Source organism: Pseudopodoces humilis, chromosome 8 (genome assembly GCF_049639895.1).
Source record: "Pseudopodoces humilis isolate 2021_Gansu_Grassland_sample_001 chromosome 8, ASM4963989v1, whole genome shotgun sequence".
NCBI classification, from domain to species: Eukaryota; Metazoa; Chordata; class Aves; order Passeriformes; family Paridae; genus Pseudopodoces; species Pseudopodoces humilis.
Genome location: NC_142207.1, coordinates 15,267,935 through 15,289,554, shown reverse-complemented (window position 1 = coordinate 15,289,554; position 21,620 = coordinate 15,267,935). Strand labels below are relative to the sequence as shown.

The 21,620-nt window shown below is 57.3% G+C and overlaps 2 protein-coding genes across 5 annotated transcripts; one reads left to right on the top strand and one right to left on the bottom strand.

The window, feature by feature from the left end:
• Positions 1 to 19: 19 nt before the first annotated feature.
• On the top strand, positions 20 to 10,282 carry ZNF142 (zinc finger protein 142). 2 transcript variants are annotated; one of them, XM_014249635.2, is made up of 9 exons: positions 20 to 153; positions 603 to 930; positions 1,480 to 2,118; positions 2,367 to 2,627; positions 3,085 to 3,897; positions 4,127 to 4,304; positions 4,940 to 8,183; positions 9,076 to 9,181; positions 9,644 to 10,282. In XM_014249635.2, exons 2-9 carry the CDS (start codon positions 648 to 650, stop codon positions 10,141 to 10,143), a joined length of 6,024 nt encoding a protein of 2,007 aa, XP_014105110.2. In that variant the 5' UTR covers positions 20 to 153; positions 603 to 647; the 3' UTR covers positions 10,144 to 10,282. The 2 variants fall into 2 exon arrangements, with proteins under 2 accessions (XP_014105110.2, XP_014105109.2); XM_014249634.2 differs by having other exon boundaries at positions 2,364 to 2,627.
• Positions 10,283 to 10,410: 128 nt separating this feature from the next.
• Positions 10,411 to 20,138, bottom strand: PLCD4 (phospholipase C delta 4). 3 transcript variants are annotated; one of them, XM_005519698.3, is made up of 16 exons: positions 20,023 to 20,138; positions 17,369 to 17,418; positions 16,861 to 17,019; positions 16,163 to 16,391; positions 15,812 to 15,941; positions 15,190 to 15,421; positions 14,594 to 14,795; positions 14,168 to 14,312; positions 13,596 to 13,748; positions 13,094 to 13,234; positions 12,582 to 12,738; positions 12,150 to 12,266; positions 11,692 to 11,870; positions 11,421 to 11,556; positions 11,180 to 11,329; positions 10,411 to 11,052 (listed from the first exon to the last, which is right to left on the bottom strand). In XM_005519698.3, the coding sequence occupies exons 2-16, from the start codon at positions 17,391 to 17,393 to the stop codon at positions 10,946 to 10,948; spliced, it is 2,262 nt and encodes a 753-aa protein (XP_005519755.2). In that variant the 5' UTR covers positions 17,394 to 17,418; positions 20,023 to 20,138; the 3' UTR covers positions 10,411 to 10,945. The 3 variants fall into 3 exon arrangements, with proteins under 3 accessions (XP_005519755.2, XP_087914891.1, XP_087914892.1); XM_088058765.1 differs by having other exon boundaries at positions 17,369 to 17,421; positions 20,023 to 20,030; XM_088058766.1 differs by lacking the exon at positions 13,596 to 13,748.
• Positions 20,139 to 21,620: the final 1,482 nt, after the last annotated feature.

Sequence of the window (21,620 nt, the reverse complement as noted above, 5' to 3'; positions counted from 1 at the left end):
AGCGGGGCCGGCCGGGCCGGGCAGAGCGGCTGCGCGAGACGCACAAAGGGCGGCGCTCTCTCCGCCCGACATCACCACCGAGATGTGCCGGGGCAGGGGGACCCGGGGCGGCGGGGACAGCCCGGGCTGAAGGGACTTTGGTGACAGCCCTGGGTAAGGGGCGAGAGGCTGGGGGCACCTGGGGACAGCTCGGGGTGAGGAGTGAGGAGCTGGGAGGGCCGGGAACAGCCTGGGGTGAGGGGCTGGGGGTGCTGGGGACAGCCCCGGGTGAAAGGCGAGGGGCTGGGGGGAGCCTGGCCCGGTGGAACTCCTGGGGGCACCTGCTGGCTGGAGACTGGGCATAGCTCTGAGGATGGGCTCGGGGGTCGGCCCAGCCGGACCCAGGGAGCAAGCCCTGGGTGTTGGGCTCAGGGAGAAGGTACAGGTGTCCTTGCACTCTTTTCTACCCCGTGACAGAGGGCTTGCCAGCGGCCTGCTTGGGGCACAGCAGAAAGGAGCCAGCACTGAAAAACCCTTCCTCGAGACTGACATCACAGGCTGCTCCCCAAAATCCTCTTGGGCTCTGGGATGTCTCTCATTTAAAGCGCTTTCTTCTGTTTCAGATTGAGAGGTCATCCAGCCCAGTGCCAAGGCAGTGCCCGGTGGCAATGAGCACAGCAGTGACTGTATCAGAGGGTGCCGGCAGGGAGATGGAGACCCTGTGCTCAGAGCTGCTCCTGCCCACACCGGGAGAGGTGGGAGCTGTGGGAAGCCCTGGTGTGGCCAGCACTGGTCTGGCTGGGACACCCCCGCTGGCTGCCAGCCAGGACTTGCTGCAGGCAGAGGCATCGATGCCTGGGGAAGGGGCTCACGCTGAAGGAAGCAATGTGGAAATATTCATCGAGGCAGTGGCTGGCAATGTGACACTGAGCAACGTGGCTAGTGCCACAGGTATGGGGGTGCAGGGAGTGCAGAATGGGCACCACTGCAGTCAGCAGATCTAGAGAGGTCTGGCCAGGGTCCCTGTCCGAGGTGCTCTCAAATCTCTGACCCTGCATAATGAGTCTGGTGCCACCATTGAGCACAGACCTGGCACCAGCTGGGTGTGTGGAGGGGAGAGTGGCTTTGGGAGTTGCATGCTGCATGAGGGGGTTGCTCCAGGCTGTCAGTAGGGACCAGGCAGAGATCTCTACCTGAACTGCTACCCCCCAGCATGGTTCCCCCTTGAGTCCAGTGTGGGCACATGCTAACAGGAATGAGACCAGGCCAGCCTGTCATCTATGCATGCTTCAAAGCTGCAAAGGGACAGAACTGGTTATCATGGCCACCTGGGTGGTAGTATGGAGGAGGAATATCCTTCTTATGGAGGATGTGGTTCCCAAATGTAATCTGTCACAAGAGGGATTTATTCTCCTTGTCCAGAGCTGGAATTGAACCACCAGTCCTAAGCTCTGGGCCTGGAAAAAGCTCCTTCTAACTCTCATCCCTTGCTTCCTGCAGAGGTTCTGGTCAAAGTGGTGGAGCTGTACTTCTGCGAGAGGTGTGGCCAGAGCTTTTCTGAGGCCTCCCTGCTGTCCCAGCACCAGTGCCTGTTGCTGCCCCCTCCAGAGCACCTGGAACTCTCAGGGGCACTGTTGCCTTCTGCCAGCGAGGGCCAGAGTGACCCCAGGGGCTCAGGGCTGTCTGGAGCCAGCACACAGGAGGGCTCTGCTCCCGAGTGCCTGCTGTGCCCCATCTGCCAGGAGGCGTTTTTGCAGCCTGGCCAACTCAAGGAGCACTTCAAGACCCACCGTTCCCCGTCGGGAGCCCTGCCCTGTCCGGAAAGGGGCTGCCACTTCACCACAGAGGACCGCAAGCAACTGCGCAGTCACTTGCGCCACCTGCATGGGGCCTCCCCCGTGTCCTGCGCCTGCCGGGCCTGCCCGCTGCTCTTCCCCAGCCGCCAGGCCATGGAACAGCACCACCGGACACACTTCCCCTTCCACTGTGGCCACTGCGACTTCATCACAGCCAATGCCAAGCTCTTCTGGCAGCACAGGAAGTGTCACACCACAGAGTCCCCTCCTGAGATGCCCACAACAGGCGACCCCCCCGGTTCAGACCCTCACAGCCTTGACCAGTGCTGCATCCTGCCATCAGGTATGGCTGGGTGGGGGGTTGGGGCCTGTGGGTGCTGCAGAGGCTGGTTGTGTCTGTGCATCCCAGTTACAACTGGAGGAGTTGGGGGTGAAGCTGAAGGGCTGTGAACCCTGCGTTCATGCCTCCCTGCAGCAGGGTTTGCACCCTCCATCTCAGCCAGGTGGTTTTTCTGCATGTGTGTGGGTGTGTGAGGGTGGCTTCCTCTTTCATGGAACATGATGATCTCTTGTCTTTCCCCACTGAAGCAGCATCAGAAGGGCAGGAGGAGCAAGATAATTGCAACCCTGGCTGGAAAGCCAGCACAGCAGAAGCCAGGCCAGCAAAGCCTGCAGGTATTGGGGACAGCTCCTTGAAGGGACAGAAAGCATCAGCTGGAGAAGAGGACTCAGACAGCAGTGGGGATGAGTCACCAGAAGAGGATGGTGAGAACCTCTGCAAAGCCGAGGCCAAAGAGGATGGGAAGGCAGCTCCCAAAAATGTTGGAGTGCCACAGGCACAGCACTTCAAAGGTAGGATGCAGGGCCTTACCAGGAGCTGCTCAGGCTTCATGAACAAGCACCACATCCTCAGGGCTGGCAGGAAAATGTGGCCCAAGTTGGTGGGTGACCTCACATTTCATGCATGTACCAGTGCACTTGTTCCCAAACTCTGCCCAGGCAAATAATGTCCCTTCTTTTCCTATTCACACATGGTGCCAGGTTTAGGCAAAGGTCCGCCTGGCTTTGGGGACCAGGGGCACATGGGCAGGTCTGATGTAGGATGTGTTTGCCGGTGTTGAGTTGGAAAGAGCTCACCTGAAATGTGCTGGTGGCTTGGGGTGGGGACAGTTCCTTGGTGTAGGTGGCAGCTGTATGACTGCACCTGTGTATAAACCCTCACCCTGGCACAACTGGATCAAGGACAGAACATCTGCCTGTGCTCTCCATCTTTTCCCTATTAACTGTTCCCCCTCCTTCGTTCCCCCAGGGGATGTTGCAGAAGGCTCCGAGTACCTCTACAAAACCCACATGTGCCCCGAATGCAAGCGGTGTTTCAAAAAGCGGACACACCTGGTAGAGCACCTCCACCTGCACTTCCCTGACCCCAGCCTGCAGTGCCCCAACTGCCACAAGTATTTCACCAGCAAAAGCAAGCTGAAAATCCACATGATGCGGGAGACAGGTGAGAAGGCTCATCGCTGCCCACTCTGCCACTACAGCTCAGTGGAGAAGAATGCCCTCAACCGCCACATGGCCAGCATGCATGAGGACATCTCCAACTTTTACTCTGATGTTTACTCCTGCCCCGTCTGTGAGGAGAAGTTTCGCCTCAGCCAGGCCCTCAAGGAGCACTTGAAGACTCACAAAGCTGAACCCAAGAGGCTGAGCTGCTTCCACGGGGACTGCAACTACTGTGCAGAGGACCGGAAGGAGTTTGTCCGTCACCTCAAGGATGCTCATGGCATCAAGGCGGTGGAGTGCAAGTACCACGCCTGCTCACTGCTCTTTGGCACGGCTGAGGCCATGGAGGCTCACCGGAAGACCCACTACGCCTTCCACTGCCAGCAGTGTGACTTCATCTGCTCCAACAAGCACGTTTTCCGCAAGCACAAGAAACAGGGGCACCCAGGCAGTGAGCAGCTCCAGTGCAGTTTCTGCCCCTATGCCACTTTCAACCCTGTGGAGTTTCATGACCATGTGGGCAAGATGCACGCCAATGAGAAGATCCACAAGTGCACTGAGTGTGCCTTCGCTACAGCGCACAAGCGGGTGCTCATCCGGCACATGCTGTTGCACACTGGTGGGTGTCCCCTGTAGGAGTCCCAAAAGCTGAGTTGGGATGGGGAAGGTGTCTTGTCCTGCCTCTGGGTGGGCAGGGAGGGCTGGGTCAGGGTTCCTGGGTCCACCACCAGCTTTGCCAGCCCAGGATCACTTGCCTGAAGTTGTTGCATGCTCCCTGCTGAGCTGGTTTCCCTGCCATGTTGCTTTATCTGGCTGTCATGCTGAAGGCATTTGTGTGTTGCATGTAGGAGAAAAACCTCACAAGTGTGAGCTCTGCGACTTCACGTGTCGGGATGTGAGCTACCTGTCCAAGCACATGCTGACCCACTCCAATGACAAGAACTTCATGTGCACCGAGTGCGGGTACATCACCAAGTGGAAGCATTACCTGAACGTCCACATGCGCAAGCACACTGGAGATCTCCGGTAAGACCCCCTGCTCCACTATGGCCTGGCAGCATGGAGTCGGGGCTCCCCAAATCCTGCACCAGGGCTCTGCTTCTGGTTGCACTGTGTGTCAGACTTTCTCATACCTGCCCTACCGTTTCTGGTACATAAGAAGTCTGGTGTTTGAACTTACAGCAGTGCTGTGGTGGCAAAGCTATTTTTGATGTCTCTATGCCACCAAGGAGGGTATATTGCCTCAGAGGTGCAACTCTGAGCTTGGGTTCATTGCTCTGCTGATGCTTGTGGATCAAGGCCTGTTCAGGACTGCCAAATTATCACCTCCTTTGGGTCTAGCTTGGCTCCAGGGATGCTGGAAGTGCTGTTGGCATACACGTGAGAGTGTGTATGTCTGACATGATCACTGTATGGAATGCTCAGAGAATCTATTCCAGTCCCCAGGCTGGGGATGTAGAGCACCAGCAATGCCAAGAGCTGCAGCAAGGAGGAATTGCCTGTGGTAAGAGCTGTCTGGATGGTGAAGGTCAGATCTGGCAAACTGAGCAGTACCCCTTCCCTGTTTGTCTGAGATGGGGAAGGAGAGCTCAGAGTGCCTGATGAAGCTCAGCCTGCCCCAATTCCTCATGCTGCCTGACCAATTCTGCTTGTACCTGCAGGTACCAATGTAACCAGTGCTCGTACCGGTGTCACCGTGCTGACCAGCTGAGCAGCCACAAGCTACGGCACCAGGGTAAAAGTCTGATCTGTGAGGTGTGTGGCTTTGCCTGCAAGCGCAAGTACGAGCTGCAGAAGCATATGCAGGCAAAGCACTCGCAGAACTACCAGGTGCCTATCTTCCAGTGCCAGTACTGCACCTACCAGACCAAGTACAAGCAGGCGCTGCTGAACCATGAGAACTGCAAGCACACCAAGCAGAAGGAGTTTCGCTGTGCCCTCTGTTCATACTGCACCTTCAGTAACACCAGCCTCTTCTTCCATAAGCGCAAGATTCACGGCTATGTTCCTGGTGACAAGGACTGGTTGGAAAATTACGCCAGCAAGGAGCTGGAGATCAACTCATCTGAGGCACTCTTTGGCTATGAGCTCGGTGCAGCCCTGCATGTGGATGGCAGTTCTGCCCTCACTGGCAAGGAGCAGTGGATGAAGGAGAAGCCATCCCAGGTGGAGTCCCAGGGAGAAGAGGGCTACCAGCAAGTGTTCATGGTGCCCCTCCTTGAGCAGGATGCTGCTGCACCAGAGAGCAGCAGCGAGGCAGAGAGAGGCATGGCTGAGGGGGAGCAGAGCTGTCCTATTGCTGGCAATGCCCTGGAAGATGACTGCGTGCAAGGAAATGCTGCCACAGGCTCTACTGAGCTCACTGTTTCTGAAGATGTGGCAGAGAGCTGCACCTTGCACTTGGAGGCACTGAATGTCTCATCTGACTCTCTCCTGGTGAACTTGACTGGAGAAGCCTGTGTGCCCCAGCCAGAGAGTGTGGAAATGCTGTCCTGCAAGGACCCTCCTGCAGCCTATGAGATGCTGGGCTCCCGGGATGGCCTTGGCTTGGAGGATAGTGGCAATACACTCGAAGACATCCCAGACTTTGAGGAAGAGGTAGATGTACAGGAAGACAAAGTGGTGAAGGGCAGTGTAGCAGCAGGAGACAACCAGGAAAAAGACACCCTAAGGGAGGACACAGGCCACCTTGAGGGATCATGCTCAGACCACCACAAGGTGGTGGCAGACACTGAGGTGAGAGAGAACAGCCAAGCCAAGCTCTCAGAGGCCTGGTTCAGCATGCTGAAGACACCCGAACAGGGCCACCTGCCTGCCCCAGAGGATGTGATCACCTCCGGTGACAATGCCAGGGGCGGCTCGGAGTCAGTGCTGAAGGCTCTGCGGAAGCAGGACAAGGAGCAGGCAGAGACACTGGTTCTGGAGGGCAGGGTGCAGATGCTGGTGGTGCAGTCGGAGAGCCAGGTCTTCAAGTGTGAGAAGTGCTCATACATCACGCGGAAGGAGAAATCCATGTCCCTGCACTCCAAAGCCAGCTGCCAGAGCCGCCGGGCCCCGCTCGTGTGCCATGAGTGTGGTGCCAGCTTTAAGCAGCAGAGGGGACTCAACACTCACCTCCTAAAGAAGTGTCCAGTTCTTCTGAAGAACAAGATCCTCAGACCAACCAATCTGGAGGCACCCGGACTGTGCCAACCTGCTGACCAGTCTGGTGATAATGGTACAGAAACAGCAGAGAGCAAGAATGGAGGCTCAGAGGAGTCTGGGCATGCTGAGAGCCCTTGGGAAGCTGAGCTGCTACCTGATAAAACACAAGCAGCAGGCATTCCTTTGGCTGGGGCACAGACATCGGGCTGTCATGCCTCTGAGAAATCCTTGCTGGGTGACAGCACAGAGGTGGCAGAAGAGCCTCCCCAGCAAGGGGGTGGGACTGAGCCAGGTGGAGCTGCTAGTGCCTCACAGCATGGGAAACCCTCAGAGAAATACCGACTGGAGGGAGGGAAGCTGCACTGCAATGCCTGCTCCTTTGTGTGCTCCCGTGTCACCACCATCACCTCCCACGTGGAGGATGGCTGCCGGAACCTGGAGCAGTTCTGGTGCTCCCTGTGCCCTGAGGCCTTCAACTCCCGGCGGGCTCTCAAGAGCCACTGTGCTGAAAAGCACATCCCAAGGAGGGGTGCATCCCAAGTGCATCCCAAGAAGGACGAACCCCAAAGGACTGAACTCCCTGAGGGGGACCCACTCAGTGTTGAGAAAGACCAGACCAGTAAGCTCCCACTGGATGCAGCCCCACCAAAAGCCACCCTGCCCAAGAGGAGGCGTTTCACCTGCCCCACCTGCCCCTTCACCTGCCACCAGGAACGGGCCATGAAGACTCACAAGAAGAGGGGCTGCGTGACCCTGGGTGAGTTTCGCTGCACTTCTTGCCCCTTCACCTCCAAGGTGGCCAAAGCGCTGCGGCTGCACCGCAGGCTGCACCGCAAGCATTACAGCAAGCGGCCGCAGCTGCAGTGCCGCCAGTGCGAGTTCACCTGCAAGCAGGCCCGGTGCTTGCGGCAACACATCCGCATCAAGCACGAGGGGGTGAAGCCACACAAGTGCCGCTACTGCGAGTTCAGCACCACTCGACGCTACCGCCTGGAGGCCCACCAGTCCCTGCACACGGGCGTGGGGCGCATCGCCTGCGGCATCTGCAGCCAGACCTTCGGCACCAACTCCAAGCTGCGCATCCACCGCCTGCGGGTGCATGAGAAGACACCCACCCACTTCTGCCCGCTCTGCGACTACAGCAGCTACCTGCAGAATGACATCACCCGTCATGTCAACAGCTGCCACCACGGCGAGCTCAACTTTGGCTGCTCCCGCTGTGAGGCTCGCTTCAGTTCTGAGACGGCCCTCAAGCAGCACGTCCTGCGACGGCACGAGGAGAAGGTTTCCTACAGCTGCCCACGCTGCGACTTCGTGTGTCACAGTGAGGCCACGCTCAAGTGCCACGTGCAGAAGCAGCACCCACACCTGGAGTGCAGCACCTGCAAGGAGACCTTTGCCACCCGGGAGGCACTGGAGGAGCACAAGACGCAGCATTTCAGCCACCGCTGTGAGCTGTGCAGCTTTGCAGCCAAGGAGCGGCAGCAGCTGGTGCGGCATTACATGGAGAGCCACGAGCCGGCTGCCCCCCAGGACAAACCCCTTCACTGCCCTTTCTGTGACTTTGCCTGCCGGCACCAGCTTGTGTTTGACCAGCACATGAAGGGCCACGGGGGCACCCGCGTGTACAAGTGCTCGGACTGTGAGTACACCACCAAGAACAGGCAAAAGATCACGTGGCACATCCGCATCCACACTGGTGAGAAGCCCTACAAGTGCCACCTCTGTAAATATGCCTGTGCTGACCCCTCACGTCTCAAGGTAAGAGCTCTGCTTGGGAATGTATCCTACTGCATCTATGTTGCTTGAGAGGCATCCAGCCACAGGGATTTGGGGAGGTTCCCAAGGGGAGGTTTCATTCTCAGTGTTCATTGGCTCATACTGAGCCGAAATAGCAGGCAAGCAGAGAACAGTCATGTTAGTACAATACACTTCTTTTCTGTTGCACTTTAAGGGCAAGAAAAGCTTTTAACAAAGCAAGAAGGTGGCAGCAGTCTAAGTTCACTTCTTTTCCTGCTGACATCTCTGGCTTTCTCTGGGTGAAGCTTGCACCATTCAAAGCCAAGTTCAGCTGCTTGCTGGCTTCAGCATACTCTGTGGTGCCAGTTAGACAGGATGCAGGGAAACCTCCAGCTTTCTTGCAAGCAGAGCATGACCTTGCCCTCATTGCTGTAGGTGATTAGCTTCCTGATGCAAGGTAAAGGGCTTTTCCTAGAACAGGAAATGTGTGGGTGATGGAGGCATAGGGTAATGGAGGGAAAAATAGTCTGGTTTTGCTAAAAGAAGTATTGACTTTTTTAATGGCCAGGCTGAGCTGGAGCCCCCTGGGGCCACCTGGGACAGGATGTGCAATGTGCTCAGCTCTGTTGGGGTGGGTTTTTAACTTGACTTTGCCTTACATACCAAACTGGGGAGCAAAGCCCATGCCATCCACAGGCTGGGACAGAGCAGCTCAGCAGTACAGGCATCTGATCCTGACCCTGGTGTAGATCCCCCTTGCCCATAGCCTGCCAAGCAAGCACACAGCCCTGTCCCCATGCAGCTGGAGATGTCAGAGCTGTCTTTGAGCCTCTCACTGCCACCCCAAAGCCCTGCAGGGGTTTGTCCTAGGGCAGGGGACGTGGTCTCATCCTGAACCTATCCTCCTGCCCAGTATCACATGCGGATCCACAAGGAGGAGAGGAAATACCTCTGTCCCGACTGCGGCTACAAATGCAAGTGGGTGAACCAGCTCAAGTACCACATGACAAAGCACACAGGTGAGTGCTGCCCACTGAGGACAAGTTGTAGACCACTGGGGAGGGTGTTGGGGCTGCTCCACGCTTCTTTTTTCTGACAGTGGCCCAGCTGGAGACAGAGGAGGACATTTGGGGGGCAACACATTATCCTGTGCTAATGGAGTGGGGGTGGTGCTCTCCAGTGGGAGGGAAGTTTGGGTGGCTCAGACCCCAGGCACTATTTAGTGCCTTGAAAATGGGGATCTTGGTGTGCCTGCTAACAAAATAGGATGTAGGAGGAAGTCCCTGGGGACCAATGGTCTGTTACAGGGATGGTGAGAGTCCAGCCTTGAAAATGGGGATCTTGGTGTGCCTGCTAACAAAATAGGATGTAGGAGGAAGTCCCTGGGGACCAATGGTCTGTTACAGGGATGGTGAGAGTCCAGCATGGACTGGACAGCACTGTGCCCCATCCCGGTGCCATCCCCTTCCCTGTTGCCGCAGGCCTGAAGCCATACCGCTGCGATGAGTGCGAGTACTGCACCAACCGCGCGGACGCCCTGCGGGTGCACAAGGAGACGCGGCACCAGGAGGCCCGTTCCTTCATCTGTGAGCAGTGTGGCAAGGCCTTCAAGACCCGCTTTCTCCTCAAGACTCACCTGAAGAAGCACAGCGAGGAGAAGCCCTATGTGTGCAACGCCTGCGGGCGGGCTTTCCGCTGGGCAGCTGGCCTGCGCCACCACTACCTGACCCACACCAACGAGCACCCCTTCTTCTGCCGCTACTGCCCCTACAAGGCCAAGCAGAAGTTCCAGGTCATCAAACACATCCAGCGGCATCACCCTGAGCACAGGGCTGTTGACCCTAGCCAGGGGGTGGGAAAGGACCCCAGCATACACACCGTCCACCTTCACACCGTGCAGAGGGAAAGCCAGGACAAGGGGCTCCCCAGGATAGAGCAAGAAGCAGGGTGCCCTGCAGAGAAGGATTGCACACCACAGTGAGGTTGAATCCCTTTGATTTTAAGGGCTTTAAGGCTCTGATGGCACAGGCCTGCTGTGGAGATGTATGTGTGTGTACAGGCATGTATGTATATGGGTTGTAAAATACACAACTGTATAAAAGGAATTGCTCAGTTCCTTTTAATACCATTTCTTTGTGCTGCTTGAAAGCCCTGTGTGAACAGTGGGCCAGGTGCCCACAGAGAAAGAGCACAAACCCAAGCTCAGTTCCCCATCTCTGCCCAGCACCGCTGTACCCAGACCCGAACCTGTCACTGAACAATTTATTAAGTTGCTTACAGAGAAAGGATGGGGTAGGGATTAATTTGGGGCTGTAGGGGCCAAGGGATGTGATGGGTCTCTGCAGGGTTAGGGGGCAGTGAGGACCAACTCCACTCCCAGCTGTGCCCAGCTCTGGGGTTTGCTCGGCTCCAGCCTTGCTCCCCTGACTGGGGAAGGGGACCAGCCCCTGTAGCAGAGCTGTGCCACGCACCATCCATCTCTCCTCCTCCCCACAGTCAAGCTCTGACCATGGGCCAGGACAAGGTGCCTGTGGTAGGTGGAGGGAGCTGCACTGGCATAGACCCCACACTCATGCATGGGCAGCAGCATCCTGGACCTGGAAAGGGGAGGTCAGTGATTTTTCCCAGCCCTCAGAGGCTACTGCAGAGGGAGTCACAGCATCAACAATGACACGGGGATGACAGAAACAGCTCAGCAAAAGGGCAAGGTGGTTGGCTCCGTGGCCCCAGCTGCTCAGAGCTGGCTCTATGGCTTCCATCCGGGTGCTGCTCACCCCATGAACTCAGTCCTGCTCAGGGCCAGGTGGCTCAGTGATGCGGATGTGGACAAAGAGCGAAGAAGGTGGGATGCTGGTGCCATCCTTTGAGAGGAGATGGATGTGGCGATATCCTGCAGGAAGGACAGCAAGGTTCTGGCTAACTGGAGTCCCATCCCCCTCTCTAGTACCCAGCTGAGCCCTAGACATGCTTGCAGGGCTGTTCTGGGCACCCAAAACCACTGGGCAGCAGCCACTCACCGGGTTTGATGTTGGCAAATGCTAGGGTAAACTGACCCACAAAATCATTCCTGGAAGTCTTGTCATAATCCTCTACCACAAAGCGGATGAGGGCCAGCTCAGGCACGTGGAGCTGAAATTGTAGTGTCTCATCCCAGCGGGGGTTAAACCCTGGGAAGAGAGGACAGGTGTTGAGAGAGTGAAGGACAGCAGGGATTGTGTCTGGGCACAGCAGGGTCTGTGGTACCGCTGTGGGTCTCACCGTTGTTCTCAATATACTTGGTCTCCTGGTGTGCCTGGTCTGCAGGGACCCCATAGATCTCCACACGCACCAGTGGGTCAATGATGGCTCCCTCCTTGCTGTTGGCCACTTTGGGCAGCTGCTGCCCGCTGATTACCTGCAGGGCCAAATATACCTTTTGTGAGGCCACTTGGCCCCAGCACACTGCCCAACAGAGTTCCCATCTGTCTGGAACCAGCAGGGCCACAGGACACAGTCACAGCTTCCCCAGGGTCTCTCCACAACCCTGTACCTGGATTGTCAGGGTGACGGGGCTGGGGCCTTCCCGGCTGCTGGGGTCACTGGGGTTGAAGAGAGTCTCCTTGTCCCTCATGAAGGGTGGTTTGAGCACGTAGCCACAGTGGCCATTCTGGCTGAAGAGCCCATCACACAGGTCCATCTCCATGCCGGCTGTCTGGAAGTTCAAGGCCACTGGAGGGAGGTGGCAGAGAAAAGAGTTCAAAACGGCTTGGAGATCCACTCTGCTTTGAGCTGAAAACCAGCCTGTCCCCATAGCCAGAGAGATGTGGAGTTGCATAGAGGAATAAGGTACTAATGCCTGCACCCCGCCCAGGGCAGTGCAAGAGCCAGCAACCTGACCTGGCTCCAGATGGGGTTGTAGCTGGCACTAACACAGGTGTTGATGGTGGCATTTAGCACAGGACTGGGGGCATCTCCCCAGCCCACAGTCCTGCTGCACCCCAGCCTTACCAATCTGGCACCCCACGTTCCACATCTCCTGGGGGCTGTAGTTGGAGGAGTCAGTCCTCATCCCGCTGGGGTAGATGCGTGTCAGCTGCCAGGCATTGTGGCGAACAAACTCATTTCCTAGGGATAGAGCATGAGGCCCACTTGTGGGATCATTCTCTGGCCTGCACAGTCACCCACATGTACTGCCTATCCATCTATCTATCTATCTATCTATCTATCTATGCACCCACCCACCAATTCTCATCCCTCTCCGTGCTCAGGAATCCAGGACTTGTTTTCTAAGCCAATAACCTCATCACCTACCAGAGCTAAACCCCACAGTACAATTCCACTGGACCCTGTTTCTCCCAGACGGGGAAGCTTTGGCGGTACCCATGAGGAAGCCATCTACTCTGTCCCAGTCACCCAGTGTCACTGCCCTCTTCATCGCACCTTCATCCCGAATGAGCTTCCTGGCCTTGGCTTCAGAGAGGGAGGAGATCTCAGAGGGCCGGGAATGGCTGCGGGCCTCCTGGAAGCCCCGGAAAGGCACATTCTTGCAGTAGATGACACAGTCGGACAATGCTTGTGCCAGGGTCTCCTTGTCCTTCTGCAAGGCAGAGCCATGTTGGGTTCCTCCTGATGGGAGCATCATCCACCAGCACTCACCCAGGCCAGGGGCTGTAGAGCCAGGGCAGGTAAGAGCAGCCAGGGGTGTGCTGATGGGTGGCAGCATCCCTACTGTGAATGTCTTTCTGCCAGGAACAGAGCAAGCAGGGAACCTCCAATATGTTGCCACCATAACAAAGAGAGGGCTGGCATGACCAGGGCAGAAAAGGCTGTCATCCCTGCCTGGTGATGTCTGCAGTCTCTATCTCGCCCCTATGCAGCAAGATGTCATCATAGCTCATCACTTTGTCCAGGGGCTCAGCTCTCCCAGCTAGTCCCCAGCCTGGGCCACTTACCTTTGCCCTCCGCCTCTCCTCCTCTGCCTCTGCCCCATTGTCATCATCAGACACATCAGGTGCCTCATCCCCTGGCCCATCCAGGGTGTCCTCCAGCCGCCCAATCTTCTTGCCCTTCAGCAAGATCTTGTGCTTCAGCTCCTGTGGGGTTGGGGATAGAGAAGCACCTTGAGCTACCCAGAGCTCCATGGGCCTTGTGCCCTGGGACCTTGCACTGCTGGAGGCCAGCACGACAGCACCCTTCAGCAGTCAGAAGGGGGTGGGGTAGGAGGGTTTTGCCCAGCTGTCTGATTCTGCAGGACATGGGGAGACAGCCCTGGGGATAGCCTTGGCACTTCTGTGAACATGAGGACACAGTACCCATCCCCAGAATCCTCAAATGCTTCAGTGGACCAGGACAATGCTGGAACAGGTTGGCCTATTCTCTGAACAGCAGATCCACCTCCTTACCGCACTCTCAGGCAGGACAGAGATGCCCTGCACATCTGTGCTCTGTCCCTACCTCTGGGGATGGGAGCTGGATGGGGACATGCCCATCGATGGTAGTGGTGAGGAGCTGTTCCCCCAGGATGTCCTTGAGCTGCTGGGCCAGGACCTCCTGCTGCTCCATGCTGCAGTGGTTCTCCAGAGACAGGATCACTGGGTAGTCCGAGGTCTGAGGAGCAACATGCACACCTGGAAATAACCCTTGGTGGGGCTAGTAACCTCTCATAAGGGCTTCATCCAGGCGTGATCAGTGCCAGCACGGAACCCCTTGTGTCCGTTTCTCCTCTGAGATCTTCATACCCCTCCAATCCCCCACATCCCATCTCACCCCTGCACCCCCAACAGTCCATGTCTGCATGAGCCCCCAACCCCTGGAACAGCACAGTGCAGGCTGTAGCTTAGACCCCACAGTTCTAACCCCCAGAAAGTGACACAGCCACCCTCCTCCCTGCAGTGTGACCAGTTCTGCTGCATCCCCAGGTGTGTGAGCCTCAGTACCACTCCCCCTCCAGGGAACCATCGCTACCATGTGTCCTCACCCACCAAGGACCACCCACGACCACCAGCACCTGGGGAAGGGTGCCTTACCTTGAAGGCGTACTTCCCCAGGGTGCTCACCACCTCCCGGAAGGGGATCTTGGAGGTGAAGGTGTGGCCGTGGTACACCATGGGCTCCCCATTTGGCCCGTCCCAGCAATCCACCTCCAGGCACCGGCAGCCCCGTTTGAGAGCCCTGAGGGTGGGTTGTCACCCCTGGAACCCTGCACTCAGCCAGGGCACCAGCTCCCTGCCCTCCCCTCTGCCCATGGGTGTCATCCCTGAGGGAGCAAGGGACACCCACCAAGAGTGTGGATGCTGTCTGATTCTGCAGGACAATCATGCTTCATGCAGGGCATGGTCAGAGGAGAGCAAAGGACCGCAGAGGAGCAAAGGAGCTTCTGGGGTTTACCCTATGGAGCTGCTCAAGACATGGGAGGGTGTTGGAGTGCAGCTGGAAGGGAGCAGTCCCTTTACCTGATGTAGCCCTCGATGCTGCTGTGGCCCCGGATCTGATCCTCTATCAGGTAGGTGTTGTGGGAGGAGGAGATGAAGTAGTGGCAGAGTGGCTGGCTCATGTCCTGCCACAACGCCCGGTGCTGAGGGTTGAAGATGGAGCCCTCCAGAGAGCATAGGTACATGAGGAACCCGTCAGCACTCAGCACATGGCGAGCCCGGGCTGCAGGCACAGGGGGAGGTTCAGCCACAGCCAGGGACATGGAAGAGACAAAATGAGGGGCAAACAGGACTGCTGGTGTCTCCCAGAATCCCCAAACTGATGGGCACAGCTGCTGCCAGAGTCTGGGGCACAGAAAGATGCCACAGGGCAGTAACTTCGGAAAGGTGGGCAGTGGACCCCAAAACTGGGGCTTGTACACCATGGGTGGTCAACCTTCTACACCAAAATGGTCCAGGAATGGACCAAATAAAGGGGAACAGCACTCAGATCACACCTTGGTGTGCAGCTGTTCACACCAGGATGGGGCTGGGAATGCCCCTGCCATGGCACTGTGAGCCTGTGACCCCTCCTTAACCCCATGCAGAGCACAGCCAATGTCTGAGTAAGCTCTCACCTGTCTCTGATGGTTCATACTTGTCAATGAGCTCCATGGCTAGCTCCTCTGTGCCTTCATCCTCCAGTTGCTCCTCCCGCAGGAAATCCACCAGCTCCAGCAGTGTCAGCTTCTTTCCATCCTCAGAAAATTCTTGGAAGAGGCTCAGCACCTCCTCACGCTGTGTGAGAGCCTTGTAGAAGAGGACAAATTCCTCCCCTTCCAGTGTCCCCGACTCTGACTTGTCAGCATCCTGTTTGCAAGGGAGCTCCCTCAGCGCCCAGATGGGGCAAAAAGGGGTGTCTTGGCCACCAAAGCTGCTGTGGGGGGATTCTCCCACCCCAAACAGAGGGCTCAGAGACCCCATGCCAGTGGCAGGCATTGATCAATGGGGGAATGGATGAATGGGCAGATGGAGGGCTGGTTGGGTGGACTGATGGATGGATGGAAGGAAGGGATAAAAAAGCAGATGGCTGGTTAGCTGTGTAGTAGATAAGCAGCTAGATGGACAAATGAATGGGAGGAAGGAAGAGCATGTTAACAAATAAATGAACAAATGGGTGTTTGCAATGAGGTTTTGTACATCTTGTTCCAGTCCCTCCAGTCCCTCCAACCCATCCAGACTCTCAGGTGCAGTGCTTACCTGGAAGAGCCTCAGGGCATGATCCTCGTTCATGTCCACGTTCATCATCTTCAGGAGACGCTGCACCTCCTTGAAGTTCATGCGCCCATCCTTATTCTTGTCAGCTTTCTGGAACCAGTCACGAATCCATGTGCAGAAAGCCAGGGCAAATGTTAAGGAAAAGGTCTTGGCTATGAGAAATGGGGCTGGGTATTATCAGAGGGCATCTTTTCCTTTTCCTTTTCCTGCACTAATGCAGATGGTGAGATGCAGAGCAGCTACACACATGCTGGGGTAAGGCTGAAGATGCAGGGCCTGGGGGATGATCAGCAGTGGGTGTGGGGGGCAGAGTGATGCTATCAGGAAGGATATTGGTCTATCTTCTCCCTTTGGTCCATGGTGGTGGCCACCTCAATGAGCTGACGCAGGCCCTGTATCCAGCACTGTGCCTCCTCTGCCGAGCCAGCAACGAGGTCCAGGTTGCCACGACGGCCGTAGAAGACAATGGTGAAGCAGCGCTCAGGGGGGAACTCCTCAGCCACACTCTGCAGCACCTCTGACTGGTGCCCTTCCCGCACCGTCTCCACATCGCTGATGGAGACTGGGACAGAGGGAGGGGAGGCCTGTCTGTAGGGGACAAGGACCACAGGGCAAGGGGCACCACCCACAGACATCTATCCTTCCAGTCATTCCTTCTTCTAATCCATCCACCCATCCATCCATCCATCCACCCGCTGAGCTATTTATCTATGCATTAAACACTGAGCTATCAAGTCAGCCAGTCATCCATCTGCCCCTCTGTCTGCTTACTCCTGCACTGGCATTCTAGACGTTCCATTTGTATCAGCTGCAATTTCTACTCAGCCCTTTCGACCCATGGGTCCTGCTGGGGGCAGGATGTTTCATGGAGAGGTGTGGGTGAGAAGAGATCAAACATGCATACAGAGTCTTTCTTCAATCCCCCAGCACCCTTAGCAAGCATGGCCCAAGAATTTCCATACCTTCACATCCCTGTTCACCCTGAAACCTACTGATGGCCTCATGACCAACACACATCAGCTGGTACTCACAGGCAGACTCAGTTTTGCCTGTCCTCTTGGACTGGTACCAGATGGTCATGCAGTCTTCCTGCAGCTTGAAGTAACGCTGCTTCTTCCAGCTCTTGGACTTGACTTTGCGCATCAGAGTCCCCTGCTGCATCTGCTCCAGTGTGTCTGTGAGCTGGATGCCTGGGGGCAGCATGGGCTGCATCACTGAGGGCGAGGGTACCCAGGCACTGCGTCCTGGTACCTTGCTTCCTCTCGCCTCTGGGATCGTACATGGTCCCTCAATCCATGAGGGAGGAGGGATAAACCAGAAACAAACTCCCTTCACCACAAGAAGTGCACAGGGTAATTCCCCATCAACCCTTCCCATCCACCCTTGGCACTTCCAAGCCAAAATCCCAATGGCCATGGTGGGGTAGGTATGCTTCTGAGTGCAGCAAGGTGAGCTCATCCCAGAAGCCAGATTTGCCTCGGCATAAATCCAGATGGCCCAATGCCCTGCCCTGCACCCATCCTCTGCTGGGGCACTCACGGGCGTTGCACAGCAGCGATGCCATAGCTTTGCCTTCTCCACGCTGGCAGCTGCTGGGGAGGGAAGAGAGAAGGTGACTGGGGGGAACAAGGTCAGACCCTCATGCTGTGCCCTGGCCCCGCCAAGTGGGCTCCAGCCATACCCACACGTGCACGAGGTATGTGCGCCCCTGCCCACATATGAGCGCACCTGTGTCTGTCTCCTGCTGGGTCATTGCATTCCTTAAGTGTCGAGTTCACACTGCCATACTCATGAAATATTAATCTGTGTTACCGGGAAGCCGGAGCTCAAAAGGTGTTTGTGGAAAACAGAAAAACTTGCCAGCGCTGATGCCCCACAGCCCAGTGGGTACCAGAGCCCTGCTGTTCCCAGGTTGCTGCTCCCAGGTAAGAAGCAGCTGCTTAAACCAGGAAAAACTGCTCTGGCAGTGCTCAAGAACACCCTCCACCACCTAGGAAACAACCCCAACCAGCAAATTTGAAAGTAAAGGAGAGGCACAGCTGTGATAGCAAGGAAGGGAACACAGAGCAATGACCCTCAGCTCCTACAGCTTCTTCTCCCCAGGGAACAGCAGCACCCCAGGCAGTGACTGCACTCTCAGCTGTACAGGGAGCACATGGCAGTGAGTGGGACTATAAATACTACTGGACAATGAGGCTTTGATTAGGCTGTTTAGACTCTAATGATGCTGACAAATCACTGGATGCGCCTGTCACCCAGGTGCTGGAGCTTAGCTTTGGAGGAGCAGCTGATGGGCTGGGATTTTGGTGCAGGAGGGGACCAAGGGTCCCTGAGAGCAAAGGGCTCTGTGCCAGGGTGCAGGGGTGGCAGCTGTGCCCTGGGTCCCTGACTCAGCACAGGCACCAGTGATGCAGGGCTGGGAATAGCCAGTGCCGTCAGCATGCAGGCAGCTGCTCAGCCTCTGCCAGACCCTTGTGGGCCCTCAGGCCAGACAGCAGCCGTCCCCTGTTCAGTGTGGCTCAGTAGGGCAGAACAGCACTGGCCAGGGCTGTAGCCTTGCCCTTGTGAGACACCCTAGTTATGGGGCAATCTGTGGCTGTTTGGCTGTCCCCAGGGCACATAGGGATCATCTGTTCACTCTTGGGGACCTCACATGTTGCTGGAAACATGGGGTAGTTGGGAAATGCCTTCCCAGTGCCCAGAGCTGGGGCTGTGCTTTCCCAACACTGGTCCTTCCTGCAAGGCTCAGGACTTGCTGCAGTGCCTATATCCCCCCACACCCAACCCACAGGGCACTGACACACTGGCACAAGACTTGGAGTGCCCATACCCAAAAATGGGGGGTAAGCCCTGTGCTCCTCTTGTGCCCTGATGCTGGCTAACACAGCTCCACTAGCCCCACATCCACCCCCCACAGTGTGCTCTCAGCCCCTGCACCCCATGACCCTCAGGGAACCAAGGGGGCAACCCCAGTCACCCATCTGCCTGCACCCTCCTGCTTTCCAGCAGCACCCAGCCTGGCACAGCCACTTCACAGGGCCATAGCTCCAGGTGATCACCAGCTCTGCAGCCCCTGTGCCACAGCAGATGAGGGAGATGGGCATGTTTTAGAGAAGCTGGAGTGGAGGAAGAGGCACCAGAGCTGGAGAAGCAGGGAGACATGCTGGACGGGGACAAAGATGGGCTCAGTGCCACCAAGAGTTCTGTCCTCTTGGCACTCTGCCATGCATGTGTACAAGGTGGCGGCATGTAGGGAGCAGCTTGCAGCCCAAGGGCCCATAACCACACTGAGAGTTTGGAGCTAAATTTCTCCCCCAGTGCTAGCCCTTCCAGGCTCCCAGCACAGCCTAAGCATGCCCAGTCCCAGCCACGGAGCAGTGCCTTCCCCACAAATGCAGAAGAGAAGGGATGATTCCTTCCAACCAAAGGAAACACAAGCAAGCACAAGGAAGAGCATGTGGATGCAAGACACATCTGTTCTGCTCTCTCCTGAGGATGCCATGAGCCCCTCACAGCCTGGCCCCACGCAGGCCCCCTTGCATGCCCCCCCGGTCTGAATTACATTGTTGAGCCAAGCAGGATGAGAGCCAGGGTGTGGAGAAACCCAACCCGAGAGTTTCCCGCAGGGCAACTGCCTGCTGCCAGAACAGCCCCAGCTAGCCCAGCACACTCTGAGCCATCCCAGCGTCTCTCCTGGTGGTGACAGGCCCCAGCAGAGCTGGACAGCCAGTGAGTGTGAGCGGTCCCCAGCCGTTCCAGTGCAGAGTCGCCCGGCAGAATAAAATGCCACCATACGGGTGACGGTGCCAGAACAAGGAAAGATTATGTCTCTCAGCGCCCTTCTGGCACCCCCCACACCTTGCTGCCCCAATGTGCTTACAAACTGCCCTCGTCCTAGAGCTTTGCTAAGCCAGTAGCTGACAGGGGCAGAAGGACTTGGAGGCGAGGCGGAGAACAGACAAGAGACTCCGGGATGGGGCAGAAAACCGCAAGGGATTTTGTGAGAAGTCACACCTTATGGCAAAGGAGACAAAATAGCCGGCACCTGCCCCGCGCCACCCCAACCGTGCAGCCGCTCCGGAGCACCGCAGCCCGAAAGAGGGGGTCCCGAAGCCTGAGGGTCCCAGAGCCTGGGGGTCGCAGCCCCGTACCCGCCGTCGCCCCTTCCCCTCCGCAGGACGCGCGGTCCGTACCCGCTTTCCGTTGCCGTTCCCCTCCGTTCCGCTCCGCCGGTGCTCCACCGCCAGCAGCCGCACGGAGCCGGGGCTGCCCGCCCCTCGGCAGTGCCTGGGCTGCGAGCCCTCCCCCGGCCCCCGGCCCCCCGCCCCCGCGGGACGCCCCCGGCCCCCGCACGCCCCGCAGCCGCTGCCTCTCAAGGTCGCTTCGGATTAAGGTCACGCCACTCCCGAGGCGGAGCGGGGGGGGGCGGGTAAAGAAGGCAGTGGAGGGGCCGGCAGGGTTGGGAGCGTCCTGTGGCGCCCCTCGTTTAGGTTCGAGCCCCCCCATTCTTATCCTCCGGTTGAGCCTGTCTGTCCCCGGACCCGCTTGCACCCACGGGGATCCAAGCTGAGGCAGCCTTGGGGCAGGCCGAGCTGGGGGCAAAGGGTGCGGGGCAGGGACTGAACTTTCGGGTGGGCGATGCTCTAACACACCTGGACGCCTGGGGAGCGCGGCCGCGCTTGCAAAGACGCTTCAGGGAGGCAGCGAATGCTCTCTCCCTGGCAGGCTCGCTGCCTTCCCGCAAAGCAGAACAGAGCAGCATCCCCTCCACGCTACCTGCCCCAGAAGAGATGCGGCGCCGCGCCACAGGGACATTGCCAGCTCCCACTGGGAAAAGCCACTCTTTCCAGCTCATATCCCGAACACGGCACAGCCCGCCCTTCCTCCCATCTGTAATAAACCCCCACCGCAGCGCTTGCCCCCACCACCCCCGCGAGAGACCAGACCAGGACCAGCTTCTGCTGGCTGGGGTTTTATTATTTATTAATTCGAATTAAAAAAAAAAAAAAACGCAACCAAACAGAAGCATTTTCACACCCCGGCAAGGTCAGGGTGAAAAGGAGGGAAAAGGCAATGGTTATAAAACAGGAACCCGAGGGCAAGGAAGAGCTATGCTCTGCCCTTGTTATGCAAGGCTGTGAGAGGAGGAGGGAAGGGAAATGGTGGGATTTAAGACACTGTTGGCACGACACTGCAGATGATCAGCAAAATGGGCTACTCGAAGAGGGGGGAGAAATTAAGTAGCTGCCCAGGCTTGCCTGCAGCCAAGAGCAGGCTTTGATGCCGCATAGCCTGGGAGCTCCTCCACTGCTTCCGAGAGCCCTCTGCGGCCACATTAGCCCCTCAGCACAGAGGCGGCAGGTAAGTGGCTGCTGGTCCAGTTTAATTGCAGTGGGGCCGTGGCGGATGCCAAGGCAGGTTTCAAAGCTGAAATGGATGCACCTGGCTGGCAGAGAGGAGCGCAAGGAGGGGGGGAAGGGAGGGGACAGGACTGAGGCGCCTGGCAGCCAGCAGCGGGTGCAGAAGGCAGCATACCTGGAGCCTGCAGGCAGCAGGGGATCAGTCGGTGGTCTGCCCACTGCCTCAAGGCAGGTGCCCTCACACTGAGCTCCATGTGATAAGCCAGTCAGCAGCCTTCCCAGGTCTAGAGAGGCCAGCACACATCAGCCTCTGGCAGCTGGTCAGCTGTGAGAGTGCACTATTTACAGCACAAGAGGCACAATCCTGCCGTCTTCTTTCCCTGAGCCCTGGCAAGCAACCTTACGACGCATGGGTTCATTGCAATTATCCA